Here is a 20,760-nt window from a genome sequence, read left to right on the forward strand (position 1 = left end):
GGGGGAGCAGGGCTGGGACGCCACCTCGGACACGGAGGAGCTGCTGTTGTGCTGCTCAGTCCTGATCTCTCTTTCCTTCTCCCAGAAGTCCAGTTCCTCTACTACAACCAACGAGAAGATCACCAAACTGTACGAGCTGGGCGGGGAGCCCGAGAGGAAGCTGTGGGTGGATCGTTACCTGGCCTTCACTGAGGAGAAGGCCATGGGCATGACCAACCTGCCAGCCGTGGGCAGGAAGCCCCTGGACCTGTACAGGCTCTACATCTCCGTCAAGGAGATCGGGGGATTGACTCAGGTCAGTGACCCCAGCCAGGGGACAGAGCTGCCCACAGCACAAAAATCAGCTCTCTGGCCAGATGTGAGCCATGAATTTCCATTTAGCCACATTTTATCTCTGTTTTGTGTCTGTAAATAGAACCCAGGGCCCTCTAAGTGAGCCAGATGTCTGCTCTCCCTTTGTCTGGGTGAGAACAGTCTGTGGCCAGATCCAATTCAAGCCCTTGTTCCCTGCTTTGTCCAGTGCAAAGATTGGTGACACTGTCTTTGTCTTTGCACCTGGCTGTCAGCTGACCTCGTGACTAATTTGATTTGCAATCTGTCCCTGTAAATCTGAAAAGTTTTCTGTAGGTGAAGAAGGGAGTTCAGTGGTGTTGGGGCTGCTCTGCTCAGCCCTCACTGCACCCTTTGTGCGAGCTGGGACGGGCTGAGTTCTCCTCTTGGAGGAGGTACAGCTGGGATTTGGAGTTCAGAGCCTCCTGTTTGGTTGTGCAGGTCAACAAAAACAAGAAGTGGCGTGAGCTGGCCACCAACCTGAACGTGGGCACGTCGAGCAGCGCGGCCAGCTCGCTGAAGAAGCAGTACATCCAGTGTCTGTACGCCTTCGAGTGCAAGATCGAGAGGGGAGAGGACCCCCCTCCAGACATCTTTGCAGCTGCTGATTCAAAGAAGTCCCAGACCAAGATCCAACCTCCATCTCCAGGTGAGGCCAGAGCCTGCTTTGGGGTGTGCAGTGGATGTGTGAGCAGGAGGGTCTCTGGTGCTGTGCTCTGGGCCAGGCTGGTCCAAGCTGCCACAAAAGCCCCTCCTGTCCTGTGGTTGTGTGGAATGAAAATGCTCTGGTGATGTGGGAATGGATGAAACTGGGAGTGAGTTGAGCCTCTTAGGATAGTTCAGCTCTGGACTAAGCTTGAGAAAAAGGAAAACCTAAAAACATGCACAGACACCCACACACACACACACACACCTCTGTGCTTGCTGCTGCATCTCTGCCTGCTGAGAATGCGGTGGGGAGAGAGCTCTGGAGTTTCCCTGCAAGGTGACTCCAGCAGCAGCCCTTGTTACTGCTCCTCTTTGGGAGCCCTCTGCAAAAGCTGTGCTGGTTTGGACTGTGCCAGTGGTACCTTCTGGGAGGAAAGGCTGGACATGGCTGTGCACTCACCTTCCTCAGGAATTCCTGCTCTCAGCCCCCAGCAGGAGCCAGGGAGGACTTTGAGGCTCTGTGACAGAGCACTGGAGGCTTAAAACAGGCTGGGTGCTTCAGGAATCGAGCCCTTTAAAAGGAACCTTTGCTGTTGTTTCAGATTTGATGGGGTGCTCCTGTTTCTGAATATTTAAGCATAAAGCTCAATTCAGATTTGTTAAACAAAAAAAGAAAAGACATCCAGGCCAGCCATGCACGTTGTACTTTTTAGTCTTTGGAAAGTCTGATCCTTTCTGTCTCATTTGCATTGACTTCATTGCTTGAATTGCTGCTGAATTTGCCAACTCTTCTTTAAGCTTGAGTTTTCCAGTTTGTCTTACAAGTAAAAACTTCAGATGCTTTTTCTGGTCAGGAGCCTGCTCATGTAGGTGAAATAAAAACTTGGTCTGCTTTGAAGTTCCTATAATGTTTGCAAAAAAAAAAAGCCTTTTTGGTTCTGAAACCTGGCACCATCTTTGTCTGGCTCCTGAGGAGTGGAATAATGAACTTCTTTTGACTGCAGTGCAGTTGTGTCCCAGCCCTGCTGAGCCCTTCGGTGACACTGGGCTTCTCCCAGTGCTCTGCTGGGCACCACATTTCTCTCTCCTTTCAGCTGCAGGGGGGGTTTTGTAAAGAACTAAATCATGCCCTGTCACTGGTCAGGAAACCTGCCCCAGCAGAGCTTCAGCCTTGCTGTGTTCTGCAAGATAAAGTGAATTTTGTGCCGTGAGACCAAGCCCCTGTCCAAAGTGGTGTCTGAGTTCTGCTCGAACTAAACCACAAATCTAACCCCACTTTCTTTCCAAAGCCTCTTTCTTGCCCCCCTGAGGCAGTGGAACAAAGATGTTGAGAGCATTTGGAGTTTATTTGGAGAGAGCTGAGACTTTTAGGAAGCCACCTGAGGCTTGCTGTAGCTCTAGGTGTGTGTCAGAGCGGATTAGGTGCCGCATCAGTTTTTGTTTTGTTTTAGCTCACGTGGTGTTTGTGCAGGGCCTGGCTCTGATTTCTGGGCTGAGTTCCTGCTTCAGGAAGTTCAAAGGAATTTGCAGGGCTCTTTCCCCAACCTGTGCAGGTTTGGGTCCTGCTGTGACAGGGCTCTCACCCTGCTCCAGACTCCCAGAGCTGGGAATGTGCAGAGGCAGCACTGAAGCCTGGCTGGTGGCTCTGGTGCTTTATGCTGAATCACTCAGCGTGTCCCTGCTCCTCTTTCACTTTCCTTTTCTTCCTCTCCAGCCCTAGGGGTGTAGGGCAGGACAGAAGTTGCTCTGTCAGCCCAGCTCCAGGCTGAAGAGCCCTGGGGAGTGTGGAGTCCTGCTGGATGCTGCTCTTCCAGGCCCCACACATCCTGTCCCCCAGGGAATCACCTGGACGAGAACAAATTCCCCGTTTGGGAACCTGTGGACAACAGAGGGACACTTTGAAGCCATTTCCTCATTTGGCTGAAGGGCTCTGCTGTCCCACAGACGCGGTTTGCTCTCCTTGCAGACCTCACAACCTGTTGGCATTGGCTCACTCTTCATTTCAGCCTGTTCTGCCAAAGGAACTCCTGCAGAATCCCAGGAGTGGGGAGGATTGCACTGTGCCACCCCATTCACCACTTCCCGAGGCTGCAGAGCTGGAACTCCTGCTGCCAGAGCTTCCCATCACATCCCTCAGCACCCAGAAGTGTTCCCAGAGATCAGGGCTGGAGGGAACTGGGAATTCCCTGGTGGACACCGGGAGTTTCCCTCTGGCAGAGTCCCCGGGGGGGCACCTTGGCTTTGAGTTCCCAGAGGAGCTGGCCCTGCTCCAGATCCGTGTGGATTTGTGAGTGGGAGGGATGGCAGGAGGTGGGGACAAACAGCAAACGGCAGCAAGGCAGGGAATGTCTCAGGGAATGTCTCAGGGAATGTCTCAGGGAATGTCTCAGGGAATATCTCAGGGAATGTCTCAGGAATGTCTCAGGGAATGTCTCAGGGAATGTCTCAGGGAATGTCTCAGGGAATGTCTCAGGGAATGTCTCAGGGAATGTCTCAGGGAATGTCTCAGGAATGTCTCAGGGAATGTCTCAGGGAATGTCTCGGGGAATGTCTCGGGAATGTCTCGGGGAATGTCTCAGGAATGTCTCAGGGAATGTCTCGGGGAATGTCTCGGGGAATGTTTAGGGAATATCTCAGGGAATGTCTCAGGAATGTCTCAGGGAATGTCTCAGGGAATGTCTCAGGGAATGTCTCAGGGAATGTCCTGGGGCCTCCTCCTGCCGTGCCAGCAGTGCCAGAGCAGAATTCCTGGGGGAAGCAGCGGGGCTGGGCTGCCAGGGACAGGCTGTGAATGAAACTCCCAGGAGCTCCCAGAGCTGCCCAGGCCAGGAGGGAGAGCAGAGCAGAGCACAGGGTGCCAGGAAGGTGGGGTGTAAACAAACATGGCCTGGACGTGACCCCAGAGGATTTTAATGAATAGCTGAAATGACTCATCAAGCAGCAGGACTGGAGCTGAGGGATATCGGGTGCTGGGGACGGAACTAATGGAAACATTAATTAAGAGTTCAGCTCCTGCCAGCTGCGAGGAGCGGCTGAACCTGAGCTGACGCTGTCACAGCGATCCCGGGCCAGGGGAGAGCTGCTGGAGCTCCAGCACAGCTGGATCACACATGGAGGTTGCTCAAAGCTCAGTGGAGCACAAAGCTCCGAGGCTGGGACTTGCAGGGAACCTGCTGGACGGGTTTTGTGTTCCAGTGAAAGATCCGGCATCTCTGGCATTCCCTGTTCCAGGAATCCTTGGGAGTGGTGCTTCACTGGTGAATTGGCTGCTCTGGAAGGGCAGAGCAGGCAGAGGAGCCTCGTTCAGAGTTACTTGGTGGCTTCAGCCGAGGTTTCCATCACTGGGGAGATGCTGAGACTCCCAGGACAAGGTTCAGGCGCCCTGGGGGGATGTGACAGGCACACCAGGATTGTCACTTGGCAGGAAGCCACATATCCCTGCCACGTGGTGCCACAGAGCTTCAGCCTCTGACAGGATAACTTGGGAAGCACCACATGGGGCCATGGTGTGGAAAAGATGAGCAACCTCTCAGCTTCAGGTTCTTCTGGGGGAGCCTGGCCCAGCCTGTCCTTGAACTGTTGAGCTCCTCATGCTCTTTTGGCCATATTTCATCTGTCTCTTCCTCAAAGCACTCTCTGTTCTCGAGGCTGATGTTCTGGCAGGTTCAGGGTTGCATCCATGGGGTGCAAAGCTGCTCACCCCACATTGCTCCTCTTGCAGCGGGTTCAGGCTCCATGCAGGGCCCTCAGACACCTCAGTCCACCAGCAGCTCCATGGCAGAAGGAGGAGACCTGAAGCCACCAACTCCAGCATCGACGCCACACAGTCAGATGCCCCCTTTGCCAGGCATCAGGTATGGAACCCCTGCTGGGGTGGGGTCACCTCTGGGTCATTGCTGCACATGTTGGGGCCTTGGGGACCTGTTTTGGTGGGACTTCATCGCTTTTCTCCTCCCTTCATGGTTGACAGCATCATTGTGTGTGAATATTCTTTAATGTTGGGGCTGGGTCTGAGGACAGAGTTGTGGAAGGGCAGTTTCTCTTGACTGTGGCCCTTGGAGGGGATGGCAGCACCCGAGAGGGAGCTGAGGACCTCTGTAATGTGGTCTTTGTGGGGTTTTTTTGGAACAGGAGTAACTCCGTGGGCCTTCAGGATGCCTTTGCGGACGGCAGCGATCCTACGTTCCAGAAACGGAACTCCATGACTCCAAATCCAGGGTACCAGCCCAGCATGAATACCTCTGACATGATGGGTCGCATGTCTTACGAGCCAAATAAAGATCCTTACAGCAGTATGAGGAAAGGTGAGGGATCATCCTCTCCTGGAGCCCTCAGCCCTGCCTGGCTGTGTGCTGGAACGGGCTGCAGCCCACCCCGGAGCCTCAGAGGCCTCTTCCTAAGGCAGAGGCGGCTGTGTTGAGCGGTTCTTTCTCTGTTGCAGCTCCAGGAAGCGATCCCTTCATGTCCTCAGGGCAGGGCCCCAACAGTGGCATGGGTGACCCTTACAACCGCGCCGCCGGCCCCGGCATGGGCAACATGGCCATGGGCCAGCGGCAGCACTACTCCTACGGAGCACCCTACGACCGAGTCAGGTGGGTGCTGCCCTGGGGCTGCCCATGCTGTGCTGCCCATGCTGTGCTGGTCACCTGTGCTGGGCCTGTGCTGGCCACGCTGTGCTGGCCACCCTGTGCAGTTCCCCCTGTGCAGTTCCCCCTGTGCTGTTCCCCCTGTGCAGTTCCCCCTGTGCAGTTCCCCCTGTGCTGTTTCCCCTGTGCTGTTTCCCCTGTGCTGTTTCCCCTGTGCTGTTTCCCTTTTCCCCTGTGCTGTTCCCCCTGTGCTGTTCCCCCTGTGCTGTTTCCCCTGTGCTGTTTCCCCTGTGCTGTTTCCCCTGTGCTGTTTCCCCTGTGCTGTTTCCCCTGTGCTGTTCCCCCTGTGCTGTTCCCCCTGTGCTGTTTCCCCTGTGCTGTTCCCCCTGTGCTGTTCCCCCTGTGCTGTTCCCCCTGTGCTGTTCCCCCTGTGCTGTTCCCCCTGTGCTGTTTCCCCTGTGCTGTTTCCCCTGTGCTGTTTCCCCTGTGCTGTTTCCCCTGTGCTGTTTCCCCTGTGCTGTTTCCCCTGTGCTGTTTGTTTCCCCCATGCTGGTCAGGGATCCTGAGGGGTTTTTCTGTCTCCCCACAGGACGGAGCCCGGGATGGGAGCCGAGGGCAGCCTGGGCAGCGGGACCCCTCAGCCCAGCATCCTGCCCTCCACGCCCGAGTCGGGCATGTACTCGCCCAGCCGCTACCCCCAGCAGCAGCAGCAGCAGCAAAGGTCTGTGCCAGGGGCTTCTGGCCCCAGCCAGGGCTCCGAGCCCGTCACGGTGACACTGACACATCTCTTTCTTCTCCAGACATGATTCCTATGGCAATCAATTCTCCACTCAAGGCACATCCTCGGGCAGCCCCTTCCCCAGCCAGCAAACCACCATGTATCAGCAGCAGCAGCAGGTGGGTGATCCCAGAGATCCTGACTGGCTCAGCTGAGAGTTTTATCTGTGCTGTTTGTCAGCAGGGGGAGATGAAAACTCTCTGGGCTGTGCATTTGCTTTATGAATGGGAAGAATTAGGTACCTCATCACAGAACCACACACTGGCTTGGGTGAAGGGACCTTGAAGCCCATCCAGTGCTACCCCCTGCCAGCAGCAGGGATGCCTTTCCAGGGTGCTCCTAGCCCTGTCCAACCTGATTTTATACAGGAGACTTTTTTTCCCATTTGAAAACAATTTTAAAAAGTTTTAATTAACGTTCCCAGTGCTGTGTTAACAGAAGAGTGTTCTGAGAATGGAGGTTGTGTGGTTTGCACACTCTGGTCAGGCAGCAGAAGGTCAGGGAGCTTTATTGGGCTGCTCTGTCCCTCTGGAACTTTCTGAATCCCATCCTGTTTCTGGTCCAAGTGATGACTTCGGAGTGAGGCCTGGATGGTTCAGGAGAGCTGTTTCAGGTGGATTGTTCTGCATAAACCAGGGGATTTTTTTGGTCTTTCTCATCCTGTAGCCAGAGGCTTCAGACTCCATTGCCCTGCTGCCTCCTTCTCCTTGCTGTTCCCAAACCCATCAGGTTTGTTTCAGGACAGTTTGAATGAACGTGTATCCCTTTCATAATCCTCACATACGGCTTGCTCTTTGTATCCATGCCAGGACCCATAATGTTTTCCTGATAATTTTAAGTCCTATGGTTTAGGAGAGTATAGAGAGGGCACTCACTGAGCTGTGCTAAGAATAATTCCAACTGCTCTGCAGTTTGGCTCTGCAACCAGAGCCACGGGGCTCGGAGCCAAGAGTTTGAGTTACTCTGGAACTTGTCATCTTTGAAGCCCTAGAGCTCCATCTGAAGCCAGTTATGACCATGGAGTGTCTGAAAAGCCTCCACAGCAGCTACAGCTCAGACCTGGGAGGCAAGAGAGATCCTGGATTTTAATTTGGGCTCAGCAATTGGCTGTTTTCTCCATTGGCACTTAAAAGAATTAGGGGTGAGAAGCCTTCTTGCTCCTTTCAGCAACGTGTTTTGAAATCCACAGGAAAGGAGGAAGCAGGAAGTACAAGAGTTTTTAATGCATTTTGTCTGATACTTCATCAGAAACCTGGGAAATGCGAGAGAAATAGGATCTGATAAAATTCCTGGATGTGGAAGGAAGCAAGTGCCAGCGTCTGGTTTGGTTTGTGGTGAATGCAGAGTAGAGCTGAGCCTTTTCTGCAGGAAAGTCCTTTCTGTGGGCAGACTCCTGCCCCCGAGGCATCCTTGTGGAATCCACAGGGAAACTCCCCAGGCAGCCACAAGGAATTGGCCTTGGCTTGTGAAATGGAACAACTGATCCAACTTTCACATGGGCTACGGCCAGCAAGGAGACACAGCCTCTCCCAGGCCGTGCCGTGGGGCAGATCCTCTGGCTCTGGGGACTCTGCCCAGACGTTTGGCTTCTTTATTTCATGGAATCACCGAGGCTGGAAAACACCTCTGGGATCAGCGAGCCCAGCGTGTGAGCGATCACCAGCTCCTCACCCGGAGCAGAGCTCCGCGTGCCAGGCTCAGGCGCTGCTCGGAGAGCTCCAGGGAGGGCGATTCCAGCGGAACCATCCCGCCCTTTCCAGCGGAACCATCCCGCATTCCCGCCCCCCTGACCCGCTCCGTGCCTTTCTGTTCCCGCAGAACTACAAGCGGCCGATGGACGGCAGCTACGGCCTCCCCGCCAAGCGGCACGAGGGCGAGCTCTACAACGTTCCCTACAGCTCAGGGCAGGGCCAGCCGCAGCAGCAGCTGCCCCCGGCGCAGCCGCAGCAGCCCAGCCAGCAGCCGCCGGCGCAGCCCTCGCCGCAGCAGGACCTGTACAACCAGTACGGCAGCACCTACCCCGCCGAGCGCCGCGCCGGCCAGAGCCAGTTCCCCTTCCAGTTCGGCAGGGAGCGGGTCTCGGCCGGCGCCGGAGCCCAGCAGAACATCCCCCCGCAGATGATGGGGGGCCCCATCCAGCCGGCCCCGGAGGGTCCCCAGCAAGGGGCCCTGTGGCAGGGCAGGAACGAGCTGGGCTATGGAAGTTACCCCAACCGGCAGAGCTCGGGCGCGGCGCCCCAGGGCCCCGCCTACCACGGGGTCACTCGAACAGATGAAATCCTGCATTCAGACCAGAGGGTCAACCACGAGGGACCATGGCCTTCCCACGGGAACCGGCAACCTCCCTACGGCCCCTCCGCCCCCGTGCCCCCCATGACCAGGCCCCCCCAGTCCAACTACCAGACCCCCCCCAGCATGCAGAATCACATTCCTCAGGTATCCAGCCCAGCACCTCTGCCCAGACCTCTGGAGAACCGCACTTCTCCCAGTAAATCCCCGTTCCTGCACTCGGGGATGAAGATGCAGAAGGCGGGGCCGCCCGTGCCTGCCTCGCACATCGCACCAGCAGCTGTGCAGCCTCCCATGATCCGACGGGACATCACCTTCCCGCCGGGCTCCGTGGAAGCCACGCAACCTGTGCTCAAGCAGAGGAGGCGGCTGACGGCAAAAGATATCGGTAAGAGGGAACTCCTGCCTCTCTGCTGGAGCCTCCTGAGGGATGGCTGCTGCCTTGGCCCTTGGGTACAGTCCTGCCAAGCAGAGGGGCTCTGCTGGCTTTTTAAAAAAACAAACACATTTTTGCAGGTTAATTGTGTTCTGAGCCCTTATTCTGGCATTGCCTGTGGGCAGGTTGGTGGTAGACACGGCCTGTACGTCATTTTAACCAGGCTCTGCTCTTCACAGGTCCAAAAAGCAGTATCAAGTGTCTCCTTTTTGTTTTGAAACTGCAGGAGCTGGAAGTATCGTGTGTTTGTGTTACAGGAACTCCTGAAGCCTGGAGAGTGATGATGTCTCTGAAGTCGGGGCTGCTGGCTGAAAGTACGTGGGCCTTAGATACCATAAACATCCTGCTCTATGATGACAACAGCATAATGACCTTCAACCTCAGCCAGGTGGGTGCAGATGCTCTCTGGGCAGGTCTGTGAGGTGCTGATGCTGCAGGGGTTTGTGTCAGTGAGGTGGCAGCGAGCAGCTCCTGCAGCAGGGAGTGCTCTGTGTGTGTGCACACAGAACTACCGAGAGCGCAGGGTGTGTGCAGGGGGGCAGTTTGGATGCTGACAGCCGGTGTCTGCTTTTGTCCCTTTTCTCAGAGGACAAAAACCTCTCTTTTGCACCATTTATTGCCAGCAGGAGAAGCACCCTTAATTGCCAGCACCGCTTCAGCTCTCTGCCCTGCGTGCGTTGGCCTGAGTTGTTTTCTGATTGCTGTTCCTTCCTTCTCTCCTGTTCTGCTCCCCCCCTGTAGCTGCCAGGCTTGCTGGAACTCTTGGTGGAATATTTCCGGCGCTGCCTGATCGAAATCTTTGGAATCCTGAAGGAATACGAGGTAGGAGACCCAGGGCAAAGAACACTATTAGATCCCGAAAGGTTCTGCAAATCTTCAGCTTCCTCCCCTGAAGAAGGGGAGGAGGACGATGAGCCACGGAGCCTGAACTGTGAGGAGGAAGAGGAGGATGAGGAAGAGGAGGAGGCTGCGTTTTCGAGCAAGGACAAAGTACCTCTAGAGAGCAGCGAGGAGAAGCTAGTGAGTAAATTCGACAAGCTTCCAGTGAAGGTGGTGCAGAAGAACGACCCCTTCGTGGTGGATTACTCGGACAAGCTGGGCCGGGTGCAGGAGTTCGACAGCGGGCTCCTGCACTGGCGCATCGGCGGCGGGGACACCACCGAGCACATCCAGACACACTTCGAGAGCAAGACCGAGCTGCCCTTGCCTCACAAACGAGCTTCCTGCTCCTCTGCCTTGAGGAAACGTTCAGCAGCCGAGAGCAACCCGAGCCCCAGGGAAGGGGAGGCTCCTGCGCCCGACGGCTCCTCGGAGAAGAGGATAACTGCCACCATGGACGACATGCTCTCGGCACGCCCGGGATCCCTGGCAGGGGAGGAGGAAGAGGTCAAAGCTTCGGAAACGGCGAAGGAGAGCAGCAAGTTTCCCTTTGTCATCAGTCCAGCTCAGAGCCACAGAAATATAAAAATCCTGGAGGATGAGCCCCACAGTAAGGACGAGACGCCGCTCTGCACCCTCCTGGACTGGCAGGACTCTCTGGCCAAGCGCTGCATCTGCGTCTCCAACATCATCAGGAGTTTATCGTTCGTGCCGGGCAATGACTTTGAAATGTCCAAACACCCCGGGCTGCTGCTGATTCTAGGGAAACTGATTCTCCTACACCACAAGCATCCAGAACGCAAACAGGCCCCCCTGACCTACGAGAAAGAGGAGGAGCAGGACCAAGGGGTGAGCTGCAACAAGGTGGAGTGGTGGTGGGACTGTTTGGAGATGCTGCGTGAAAACACACTGGTCACGTTGGCCAACATTTCTGGGCAGCTGGACCTCTCCCCTTACCCGGAAAGCATCTGTTTGCCTATCCTGGATGGACTCCTCCACTGGGCAGTGTGTCCCTCGGCAGAGGCCCAGGATCCTTTTCCGACACTGGGACCCAACGCTGTCCTCTCCCCTCAGAGACTGGTTTTGGAAACACTCAGCAAACTCAGCATCCAGGACAACAACGTGGATTTGATCCTCGCCACACCCCCGTTCAGCCGCTTGGAGAAGCTGTACAGCACCATGGTGCGGTTCCTCAGTGACAGAAAGAACCCGGTGTGCCGGGAGATGGCCGTGGTGCTGCTGGCCAACCTGGCCCAGGGGGACAGCCTGGCCGCCAGAGCCATTGCCGTGCAGAAGGGCAGCATTGGCAACCTGCTGGGCTTCCTGGAGGACAGCCTGGCCGCCACGCAGTTCCAGCAGAGCCAGGCAGGGCTGATGCACATGCAGAGCCCGCCCTTCGAGGCCACCAGCGTGGACATGATGCGCCGCGCCGCCCGCGCGCTGCTGGCCCTGGCCAAGGTGGACGAGAACCACTCGGAGTTCACCTTGTACGAGTCGCGGCTCTTGGACATCTCCGTGTCGCCTTTGATGAACTCTTTGGTTTCACAAGTTATTTGTGATGTACTGTTTTTAATTGGCCAGTCATGACAGCTGTGGGATCCGAGCCCCCGTGTGCGTGTGCGTGAGTGGAGAACTTAGAAACTGACTGTTGCCCTTTATTTATGCAAAACCACCTCAGAATCCACTGTCTGCCCTGCGCTGTCCTGCTTCTCCCTCGGGGAAAGATGTCCCCGGCCCCTCTCCCCCTTCCCTGCCCTTCAAATTTGTCCTCAATCCCTTATTAAAGGAGACAAAGTTCTGTCTACATAGAAGACTTTTTTTATTTTAACCAAAGTTACTGTCGTTTACAGTGAGTTTGGGGAAAGACGACTTGCCGTGTTATCCCATTGACAGGCACCACTTTCATAACTGTTTTTAATGGTAAACTCTGAAGGACAAAAAGTGACTGCTGAACTCTGTGTGGTTTATCGTTGTACATTCACAATCTTGCAGGAACCAAGAAGTTACCAGTTGTGAACAGACCTTGTCCAAGGGAGGCCTGTGCAGTAGCGTGTAGAACTCCATGTACTGTACACCTTAAACTGTAAACATACTGTAATAATGTCTCACATCGATAAAAAAAAAAGAAAAAAACGCTGGATCAGCAGCAAGCTGTAGTTTTTAAAAATGTTTTTAGTTAATGTTGAGGAGAAAAAAAGGCTTTTCCCCCAAAGTATAATGTGTGAACCTACAACACCCTGACCTCTTTCTCTCTTCCTCCTTGATTGTATGAATAACCCTGAGATCACCTCTTAGAACTGGTTTTAACCTTTAGCTGCAGCCCAGCGCTGCCACGTGTGTATATATATATGACGTTGTACATTGCACATACCCTGAGACTCCCGCAGTTTTGTCCCCTCCCACCCCTTTATAGTATGACGAGTTAACGAGTTGATGACCTGCAAAAGCGAGACACAATTATTTAATCTCTTGCCAGACATCCCTCCCTGGAGGATGCTGTACAGGTCTCTGTGTATAAAGTCATTGCTGTCTCAGCAGCCAATCAACTTATAGTTTATTTTTTCCTGTTTTTGTTTTCTTTCTAATCGAGGTGTGAAAAAGTTCTAGGTTCAGTTGAAGTTCCTGATGAAGAAACACAATTGAGATTTTTCAGTGATGAATTCTGCATATTTGTATTTCAGACGATGTAGCTAAAAACTTGATGTAAATTCCTCCCTTTTTTCCTTTTTTGGCTTAATGAATATCATTTATTCAGTATGAAATCTTTATACTATATGTTCCACGTGTTAAGAATAAATGTACATTAAATCTTGGTAAGATGTTTGTAAGGGTTTTTTTTATTGGCAGGACAGGGAGGGCAGTTCAGCCATGCCCAAGGCCTGCCCTGCTCAGGAGCTCTGATGCTCCTTGCTCTGACTCTGCTTTCCCTGCTGGAATTTTTCCTTAGGAGCTGCCCAGGCTTGGGATTTGCAGCGTGAGGTGAAGCTGTGGCTGCCAGGGAGGGAAGGGCCTCGCTGGGAAGGGATGCAGTTCCCTCCCAGCTCTGTAAAATGGAAAATTTTCCTTCCCCTCGCATTTTTCACATTTTCTTGGGAGCGTGGCATGGACTCTTGATTTCCTCCTGAGGCCGGGGCTTTCCAGCAGACAGAGCTCCCAGGCCCTTCAGCAGACAGGCCGAGTTCAGGCTCTTGGATGAGGATCTGCAGCTTCCAGGGCTTTGGAAGCGGGTATTTCATGTAGCCCGAGGCTTTGTCCTCTCTGGGAAGTAGGGTAGCTAGGACTGCTCCGAGCCCATTAAAGAAAAAGCAGCTTTTTTTAAAGGCAAATGTCGTTTTTGTTCAAAAATTCCCCTTGTTTTATCTTCCCAGTCCTCTCCTCAGGAGCTCTCAGTTCCTAGAGCCTTCATTCCTCAAACTTCAGATTCCTGGGAGTGATTGTGCCAAAATCAAAGAGTCTTTTTCCTGAAAAGTCTTGTCTGTCAGCAGGGATTGTGGGAGCTCTTCCTGGCAGGAGAGTCCTTCAAATGGATTGCTGGAAAGGCAGGAATGGTGCTGGGCTTCCTTGGCTTTAGAAAGTGCTGGGAACCAAGTGTGAGCCCAGGATTCTGCTGGACTCTGCCATTTTGCCACGCTGAGTGCAAAAATTATTCCCTGATAATTCAGTTCTGTGTTCCAGGAGTTGTGTTTAACCTGATGAAGTGGATGTGGAAGTTCTGCTGCTTTTCCCGGACAGAAAGGAGCCAGCAGTGAAGTGCAAGCAGGTAACATCAGCAGCTTGTCTTGTGTGGGTTTAATCTGGAGTGGATGCCACGTTTGGGAGGGAGAGGAGAGGCAGGAGTGCTCCTGAGGACCCAATTTCCAGAATTATCCACCCAGCTGATCCGAGGGGAGTAATTCTGCTTCCCCATCACTTGCGTGTGCACAGACACAGCCCCTGTGCACTTCTAAAGCAGGAAACAAAGGGCAGAGATGAGAAATGAGTAAAACCAGAGCAGTGGCACTGGCAGGAGCGTTGGAGCCACAGCTGCCTGGAGCTCAAACCCTTCATGCCTTGTACCCAAATCCTTCCACTCAAGGAATTCCTCGAAAACACCTTTTGGACCCAAATCACTCTGCTGTTCCCCATTTTTTTGCCAGCAAAGCCAATGTGAGTTGTTCACAGCCTGATGCCCGATTAGAAGCTCTCAGGGAGTCTCCTCGAGGGCTCAGCAGCCCGCGATGGTTTCTCTCCATCCCAGGGCAGAGCCCCACAGATTTAATCAGGGATCTGGCCTGGGGTGAACTTCAGTTTTCTCCTTCGCTGGCAGAAATGCGCAACAGCAGAGGGGTCAGGGAGAGGCGTTTAACGAGCTCGAGGAATGGAACGATTCGGGTGCAAAGCACGAAGGATTTGTATTCGGCTTGGGAATGAGGGCTGGCGGTGCCTGTGGGGGCCGGAGACAGCCCCGCAGGGCGCAGCTCCCGCGGGCCCGCCCTGCCCGCCTCAGGTCCTTGTGCTGCTCCCGGTGGCGGGGCGCTGGGCTGGGCTGGGCTGGGCCGGGCTGGTCCCGGTCCCGGTCCCGGTCCCGGTCCCGGTCCCGGTCCCGGTCCCGCTCCGGGCCCGGCTCCCCCGCCCGCCCTCAACAAAGATGGCGCCGCCCGCCCCTTCCCCACACGCGCGCGCCGCCGGCACGTGACGCCGGAAGGGGCGTGGCCGGAATCAGCGCGTGGGGAAGGGGCGGGGCCAGGAGCCGCGCGCCCCGGGAGGGCGGGGTCTGCTCCTCCGCCCGTCCGCAAGGGGGCGCTGCGGCCCCGGCAGCGGCACCGGCACCGGGAGCGGAGCCGGGATCGGGATCGGGATCGGAGCCGGGATCGGAGCCGGGGTGTTCCCGCAGCCCTCCGCCCGGCCCCGGGACCGGCAGGAGCCGCACGGTGAGGCCCGGAGCGCCCCAGCCGCCGGGAGGCCTCGCCCCGGGGTCCCCCCCGGCAGGCGCGGGGTCGGGCGGGGTCGGGCGGGGTTCGTGTCTCCCGGCAGCGCTGGGCGGCCTCGCCGGCGGCAGCAGCGATAACGGAGGGGCTGGAGACAGCCCCGAGACTGCTCCGTGTGCTCAGGGCCAGGCTGGACCGTGCTCCCTCCTGTGCCCGGCCCCTCCTCAGCGGAGCAGCCCGGTGTGCTCCCGGGCGCTGCACGGCGCCAGCTCGGCCTGTCCTGAGGGGAAGCCCCGCGGCCCCTTGGTGCCCGTGTGGGCATTAGCGGCTGTGGCTCGCTAATTCAGCTGCAGCTGCAGCCCAGCCTCGGGCAGGGCGGGCACAGCTCCGTTCTGCTCCACAGAGGGTTTGGTTCACCCCCCTGAGCGGCTGCAAGAGATAAAAACACTCCCGTTGGCATCCGGATACAAGGGACGGAGCTGCAGCCTCCGGAAGCGGGCAGGAGAGGTGGCCGAGAGCTCCCAGGGCAGAAACAGCACCAGGCAGGCAGGATTCCCAAAACCTTCCCTTGGCAGCCTGGTTAGAAGAGGTTTTAAAACACACCTGGAGCTGGGTGTCACAGCAGGGGTGCCCAGGGATTCAGGCTGGGGCAGGATTCCTTGGCCGCCGGGAGCTGCAGGTGCCGCTGTGGCGAGCGGCTGCTGCCACCGGCTGGTCCCGGGCCCGCTGCGCACCCCGGCCGGTGCTGGCCCCGCTCACCCGGCTCTGCTCCGGCTCTGCTCTGTCCCTGCTCCTTCCCTGCTCCATCCCTGCTCCGGCTCTGCTCCGGCTCTGCACTGTCCCTGCTCCTTCCCTGTTCCATCCCTGCTCCGGCTCTGCTCCGGCTCTGCTCCATCCCTGCTCAATCTCTGCTCCATCCCTGCTCCGTCCCTGCTCCATCCCTGCTCAATCTCTGCTCCATCCCTGCTCCGTCCCTGCTCCAGCTCTGCTCCATCCCTGCTCAATCTCTGCTCCATCCCTGCTCCGGCTCTGCTCCTTCCCTGCTCACATCCCTGCTCCAGCTCTGCTCCTTCCCTGCTCACATCCCTGCTCCTTCCCTGCTCCGTCCCTGCTCCAGCTCTGCTCCATCCCTGCTCCGGCTCTGCTCCTTCCCTGCTCACATCCCTGCTCCGTCCCTGCTCCATCCCTGCTCCGTCCCTGCTCCATCCCTGCTCCGTCCCTGCTCAGTCCCTGCTCCATCCCTGCTCCATCCCTGCTCCGTCCCTGCTCCGTCCCTGCTCCATCCCTGCTCAATCTCTGCTCACATCCCTCTCCCAGCGCCGCTCCCAAACTCTGATCCACAGCTGAGAGCCGAGGGAAGCGCGGAACCCAGAGAGAAAAACATCTTTAATTAAGACTACGCATCTTTTTCTGCTGGAATATTTTTAACGCCCTTCTGCCTCTCCTTTCTGCGTTCGTGCAGGATTTCTTTCCCACAGGAGTTTTGGGGCAGAGCCATTCCCGACGCTGCGTTCTGGATCCAAACGGGGCTTGTGGGCTGCAGCTCTTTTGAAGGCTCTGCTCTGTCACAAGGTGTGCTGCGTCGTGACAGGAACAGGCTTTTTAAAGCTGTTTGCTTTGAGCTCTCTTGGCACATTCAGGCGAGGCTTTTTCTCTGCTTTTTGAAAAAACTATATTTAAAGTGCCGGGACAATTTTTGCCGCTGTGCTTTAATAGCATTTGCAGCTGTGAATGTGCTTTAAAAGAGTTTACAGCTGGGTTGAAGTGTCCCCTCGCTTAAAATAACGTCACAGCTTCGTGATGCAGGAGAATGTGCCTCCCACTAGTTGCTTTGTGAGTGCTGGGGGCACAAGGGGAATAGGAGTAACCCCAAAACTTTTATTTTGTGGTTAAATAGGAAGCAAAACCCTGTGGTTGGGGATTGGAGTTGTCAATGAGCCAGTCTGGATCTTGGTTTTTGCCTTGCTGATGATTTGCTCTCTGCCCTCTCATGCAGTTTCAGCCTGGCAGGGTTTTTTCTTCACTGTGGTACAGGGAAATCTCGGTGGTTTTAGGTTGTGGAGTGATAGATTTGGGGATCTCTGTGTGTTACAAAGTGCTGGAGCAGAGAGAAGGGCAGGATGTGGTGCCACTGGGACCCAGCAAGAGCTGTGGGCCGTGTGTTTCTCAAACTGAAAAGCAGTTGGTGGCCAGGGAGCCGATGGAAGAAATGTTTTATCTTAAAGTGCTGCCTGCCTCCCATGGCTCAGGGCCAGGGGTTCAGAGCTGGGCCACCACAGCACCCAGGACATGCAGACACTGAGCTGGGGAGGCTCCACAAAGGGCTTTAAATCCCTCGGCAAGGTTTGCAGGGAGGGGTGGACAGGTGGGCTCAGCACCTGCAGAGCGCCAGGAGCTTTGCCAAAACACTGGAAATTGCAGGTGCTGAGGGGGGAGTGGTGCAGAGTTTCTGTCCTGCCGGTGCTGAGGGAAGCTGTGTGCCTGAGTTCCACCCTGCTCTGGCAGAGCTGGTGCCATGGAGCCAGCTGAGTAAATCCATTCTTGGCTTCCCAGGGGCAAACAGGGAGCGGGAGGGAGGAGGGAGCTCCTGGCAGCCCCACTCAGCAACTGCTTACACAGGGGTTGCACTCAGAGTCCACATGAATTCTGTCTCCTTTCCAAGAAAAAGGGGCTCGAATCCCTTTTGCTGCATTGGCACTGGATGTGTGTGAGGATGCTTGGCACAGCCCTGGCTCCAGCTGCTGGAGTTGCTGCTGAGCAGCCTGTCTGCTCCAGGGATTTACTCCAGCCCGCTGAGGAGTGGGGTCAGAGAACACACAGTAACCTCTCTCCCCCAGTGTCTTGGCCAAGGTTAAGAAGTCAGGGATTTATTTTTTTTTAATAGGAACAATATCAAAGAAGTCTCGTGTCATCTCCCAGATCCTTCCATCTCTTCCCTAAGCGACTTTCTTGTTCACAGAGACTTGCACCCTTTCAAGTGCCTGACAGTAAATAAAGGTGCAAAATTCACAAATGAGGCTGAAGCCAGAAATCCCTTTCTTTGTCCTCTGTGTTTACCAGCCCAGGTTTCCCAAACTGGAAGGAGAATTCCCCTGGCATCGGAGACTCCTGTGGAAGTTCCTGGGTGTGGGATGGAGCTGTGGAGCAGGGCAGACCCCCAGCTCCGAGAGGTCGTGTGGTTCGCCCTGCGCTGCCGGGCCCTGGCACTGCTGCTGCAGGCAAGTCTGTCCTCCAGCCAGGGAGGCTCTGCTGGGGTTTGCTGCTCCTGGGCTCCTCCCTGAGATCCGTCAGCTGGTTCTGCACGATGGGGAAATCATCTCTGGAGAGCCAGCAGACCGTCTGCAGCCATGGGTTTTACTTGCAGGTTGCTGTTCAGTAAAACTGCATCAATTTCCTTGTGACTTGGTGTGTTTTCACACTGCTGCTGCTGGTTTGGTTCCAAGTGTGTTTATGCACAGAAAAGGAACAATAATCTCCTCCTGTACGCTCCTCCCAAGTCTTATTTCCAGAGTCATCCTGCTCTGAGCATGGGGGAGCTTGGTTGTGACAGCCAGCAGAGCCCAGTGGTGGGTGAGGAGCTTTCCCTGGCCAGTTCTGCAGGGATCCATGCTGGCTGTGCCGTTACTCTGTTCGGATGTAAAACCCCAAAAGGTTGTGCTTGCACCTTTTCACAGCCTCGTGGGCTTCTTCACACAGCCCCGAGAGGGTCTGGCCTGGGTGCCAGCCTGGCCCCTTGTCTGAGCCCCAGCAGCTCTCGGGAGCTGTGCCAGCCTGCAGCGCTGTGTTGTTTTCCAGGCCGTGTTTAACCTGCTGATCCCGGATCACGCCGCCGACGCCTTCTCCCCGCCGAGGCCGGTCACGCAGGGCCCGTGGGACGCGCTGGTGGAGCGGCTGCTGGGCGGGCTGGGCCGCTGGGACGCCGAGCACTTCGTGTTCATCGCCGAGCGCGGTTACCTGCTGGAGCACAACTGCGCCTTCCTGCCGCTGTTCCCGCTCTGCCTGCGGGCGCTGGCCGGGCTGCTGCCCTGGGCCTCGCACCTGCAGCCCCGCAGCCGCCTGCTGCTGTCGGCCGCGCTGCTCAACGCGCTGCTGGCCCCGCTGGCGGCCGCTGCCCTGCTGGGGCTGGGCCGGGCCGTGCTGCGCCAGCCCCGCCAGGCCTTCCTGGCCGCCCTGCTCTTCTCCGTCAGCCCCGCCGGCGTGTTCATGGCAGCCGCCTACTCGGAGAGCGCCTTCGCCTTCCTGGCCTTCAGCGCCATGTGGCAGCTGGAGCAGGGGCACAGCTGGCTCAGCACGCTGCTCTTCTCCTTGGCTTCTGGGGCCCGAGCCAACGGGCTGATCAACGCCGGCTTCGTCCTCTACGCCCGCGGCAAGCGCTTCGCCCTGCAGCTGCAGCTGGGATCGGCGTCCCCAAGGAGGCTCCCCTGGCTGGGGAAGCAGCTCCTCAGCCTGGCATCTTCAGCAGCTCTGGCGTGTGCCGGCATTTTCCTGCCTTTTGCCTTGTTTCAGTACTATGCCTACCTGAGGTTCTGCAGCCCTGGCACAGACCTGGGTCAGGCCGTTCCCGAGCCGCTGCTGCAGCTGGCACGGGACAAGGGCTATCGTGTGGCAGGCGTGGCTGGGGAAAAGCCCCCCTGGTGCTCCCAGCGCTTCCCTCTGGTCTATTCCTATATCCAAGATACCTACTGGAACGTGGGCTTTCTAAGGTACTTTGAGCTCAGGCAGATCCCGAATTTCCTGCTTGCTCTGCCCGTCACCCTTCTGGGCTCATGGGCTGCCTGGACCTACATCAGCACAAACCCCCGGCACTGCCTGACTCTTGGTCTAGAGAGGAGTAAGAGTGAAGAGAGGGGAAAGGCAAGAGATGGATTTTGTGGCCCTGCTGTCTTCGTGTACGTGGTGCACAGCACGGCCCTGCTGCTGTTCGGATTCTCCTGCATGCACGTGCAGGTAGGACACGGAGAGGATTCCTTGTGGGGCCGGGGCAGTGACAGTCACAGCAGTTTGGGTGATTTCTCTTCTCCCTCTTGTCTCCAGGTGCTGACCCGGTTCCTCGGTTCCTCCTCTCCCATCCTGTACTGGTTCACAGCTTACCTGCTTCAGGAGCATGAACCTTTACTCTGGAGCACAGGGACTGATAATCCAACCTCTGGGAAGCCTCTTCAGGGTAAACCTCACAGTTCCCGTGGGAAAGGGACCTCGGACAACCCCATTGTGAGGCTGCTGCTGAACTGGCGATCGATTACCCCCCTCAGCAAGAGCATCCTGGGCTTCTTCCTGGGCTACTGGCTGCTGGGGCTGATCCTGCACTGCAACTTCCTCCCCTGGACATAGCAGGCTGTGTTGGCACAGACCTGCAGTGGGCCAGGAGCTCTGCTCAGAGCTGAAACTCACCTGCTCCAAAAGCCTGCGGTGGCTGTGATGACGCTGTTGTTGCGGTTGCAAAGGTGTTACTCCTCCATCACGGTGTCCCAGAAGGGATATTCTCTGTGGTGTGATGCTGCAGAATCCTGCCCTGCTCAGCTGGGATTGCTGACAGCCAAAATTCCCTGCCTGGGATGGGGAATGCCCCTGGGTCCTGCAGCTGCTGGGGGAGATGCTGGCAGGCGCTGGTTTGTGGCAGGATCCTGTGATGGATTTGGGGATTCCCTGGATGTGTGGTGGGCACAGCAGGAGGGCAGGGCGGCTCCAGCTGCCCGGAGCCGCTCACACAGGTCCGGTTCCTTTTCCGTGGTGCCGGTTCCAGGCTCGGGGCCGGGCTGGGCGGGGGTGGCGGTGCTGGGGCCGGGGGTGCCGGGCGATGCGTGGGCACGACCCCAATAAAGGTGAAAATTACCGGAGAGGCGGCTCAGCGCGCTCTGCCGGGCCGGGATCGGGATCGGGATTGGGGCCGGGATCGGGACCGGGGCC

General features: G+C 56.5%; 2 protein-coding genes across 4 annotated transcripts in view; both read left to right on the plus strand.

Annotated features, from left to right (window-relative positions):
- Positions 1 to 12,763, plus strand: part of ARID1A (AT-rich interaction domain 1A) — a 53,870-nt gene extending 41,107 nt beyond the window's left edge. Inside the window, exons 11-20 of one of the 2 annotated variants that reach the window (XM_058856245.1) lie at positions 89 to 295; positions 772 to 979; positions 4,700 to 4,832; positions 5,110 to 5,282; positions 5,420 to 5,570; positions 6,154 to 6,285; positions 6,365 to 6,461; positions 8,161 to 9,019; positions 9,325 to 9,455; positions 9,809 to 12,763. In XM_058856245.1, the coding sequence (XP_058712228.1) occupies positions 89 to 295; positions 772 to 979; positions 4,700 to 4,832; positions 5,110 to 5,282; positions 5,420 to 5,570; positions 6,154 to 6,285; positions 6,365 to 6,461; positions 8,161 to 9,019; positions 9,325 to 9,455; positions 9,809 to 11,533 (3,816 nt within the window). In that variant the 3' untranslated portion in view covers positions 11,534 to 12,763. Of the gene's footprint in view, positions 1 to 85; positions 296 to 771; positions 980 to 4,699; positions 4,833 to 5,109; positions 5,283 to 5,419; positions 5,571 to 6,153; positions 6,286 to 6,364; positions 6,462 to 8,160; positions 9,020 to 9,324; positions 9,456 to 9,808 lie in introns of both variants that reach the window. The other variant, XM_058856244.1, reaches the window with a different exon arrangement.
- Positions 12,764 to 14,698: 1,935 nt separating this feature from the next.
- On the plus strand, positions 14,699 to 20,245 carry PIGV (phosphatidylinositol glycan anchor biosynthesis class V). Of its 2 annotated transcripts, XM_058856648.1 has the most exons (5): positions 14,699 to 14,856; positions 16,316 to 16,425; positions 17,914 to 18,071; positions 18,649 to 19,800; positions 19,888 to 20,245. In XM_058856648.1, the coding sequence occupies exons 3-5, from the start codon at positions 17,985 to 17,987 to the stop codon at positions 20,182 to 20,184; spliced, it is 1,536 nt and encodes a 511-aa protein (XP_058712631.1). In that variant the 5' UTR covers positions 14,699 to 14,856; positions 16,316 to 16,425; positions 17,914 to 17,984; the 3' UTR covers positions 20,185 to 20,245. The 2 variants fall into 2 exon arrangements, with proteins under 2 accessions (XP_058712631.1, XP_058712630.1); XM_058856647.1 differs by lacking the exon at positions 16,316 to 16,425 and having other exon boundaries at positions 14,700 to 14,856.
- Positions 20,246 to 20,760: the final 515 nt, after the last annotated feature.

Source organism: Poecile atricapillus, chromosome 24 (genome assembly GCF_030490865.1).
Source record: "Poecile atricapillus isolate bPoeAtr1 chromosome 24, bPoeAtr1.hap1, whole genome shotgun sequence".
NCBI classification, from domain to species: Eukaryota; Metazoa; Chordata; class Aves; order Passeriformes; family Paridae; genus Poecile; species Poecile atricapillus.

Coding starts and splice junctions, on each gene's coding strand:
- PIGV (XM_058856648.1), top strand. CDS start 17,985: ATGGAGCTGTGGAGCAGGGCAGACCCCCAGCTCCGAGAGGTCGTGTGG. Junction 18,072..18,648: donor CCCTGGCACTGCTGCTGCAG/GCAAGTCTGTCC, acceptor GTTGTTTTCCAG/GCCGTGTTTAACCTGCTGAT. Junction 19,801..19,887: donor TCTCCTGCATGCACGTGCAG/GTAGGACACGGA, acceptor TCTTGTCTCCAG/GTGCTGACCCGGTTCCTCGG.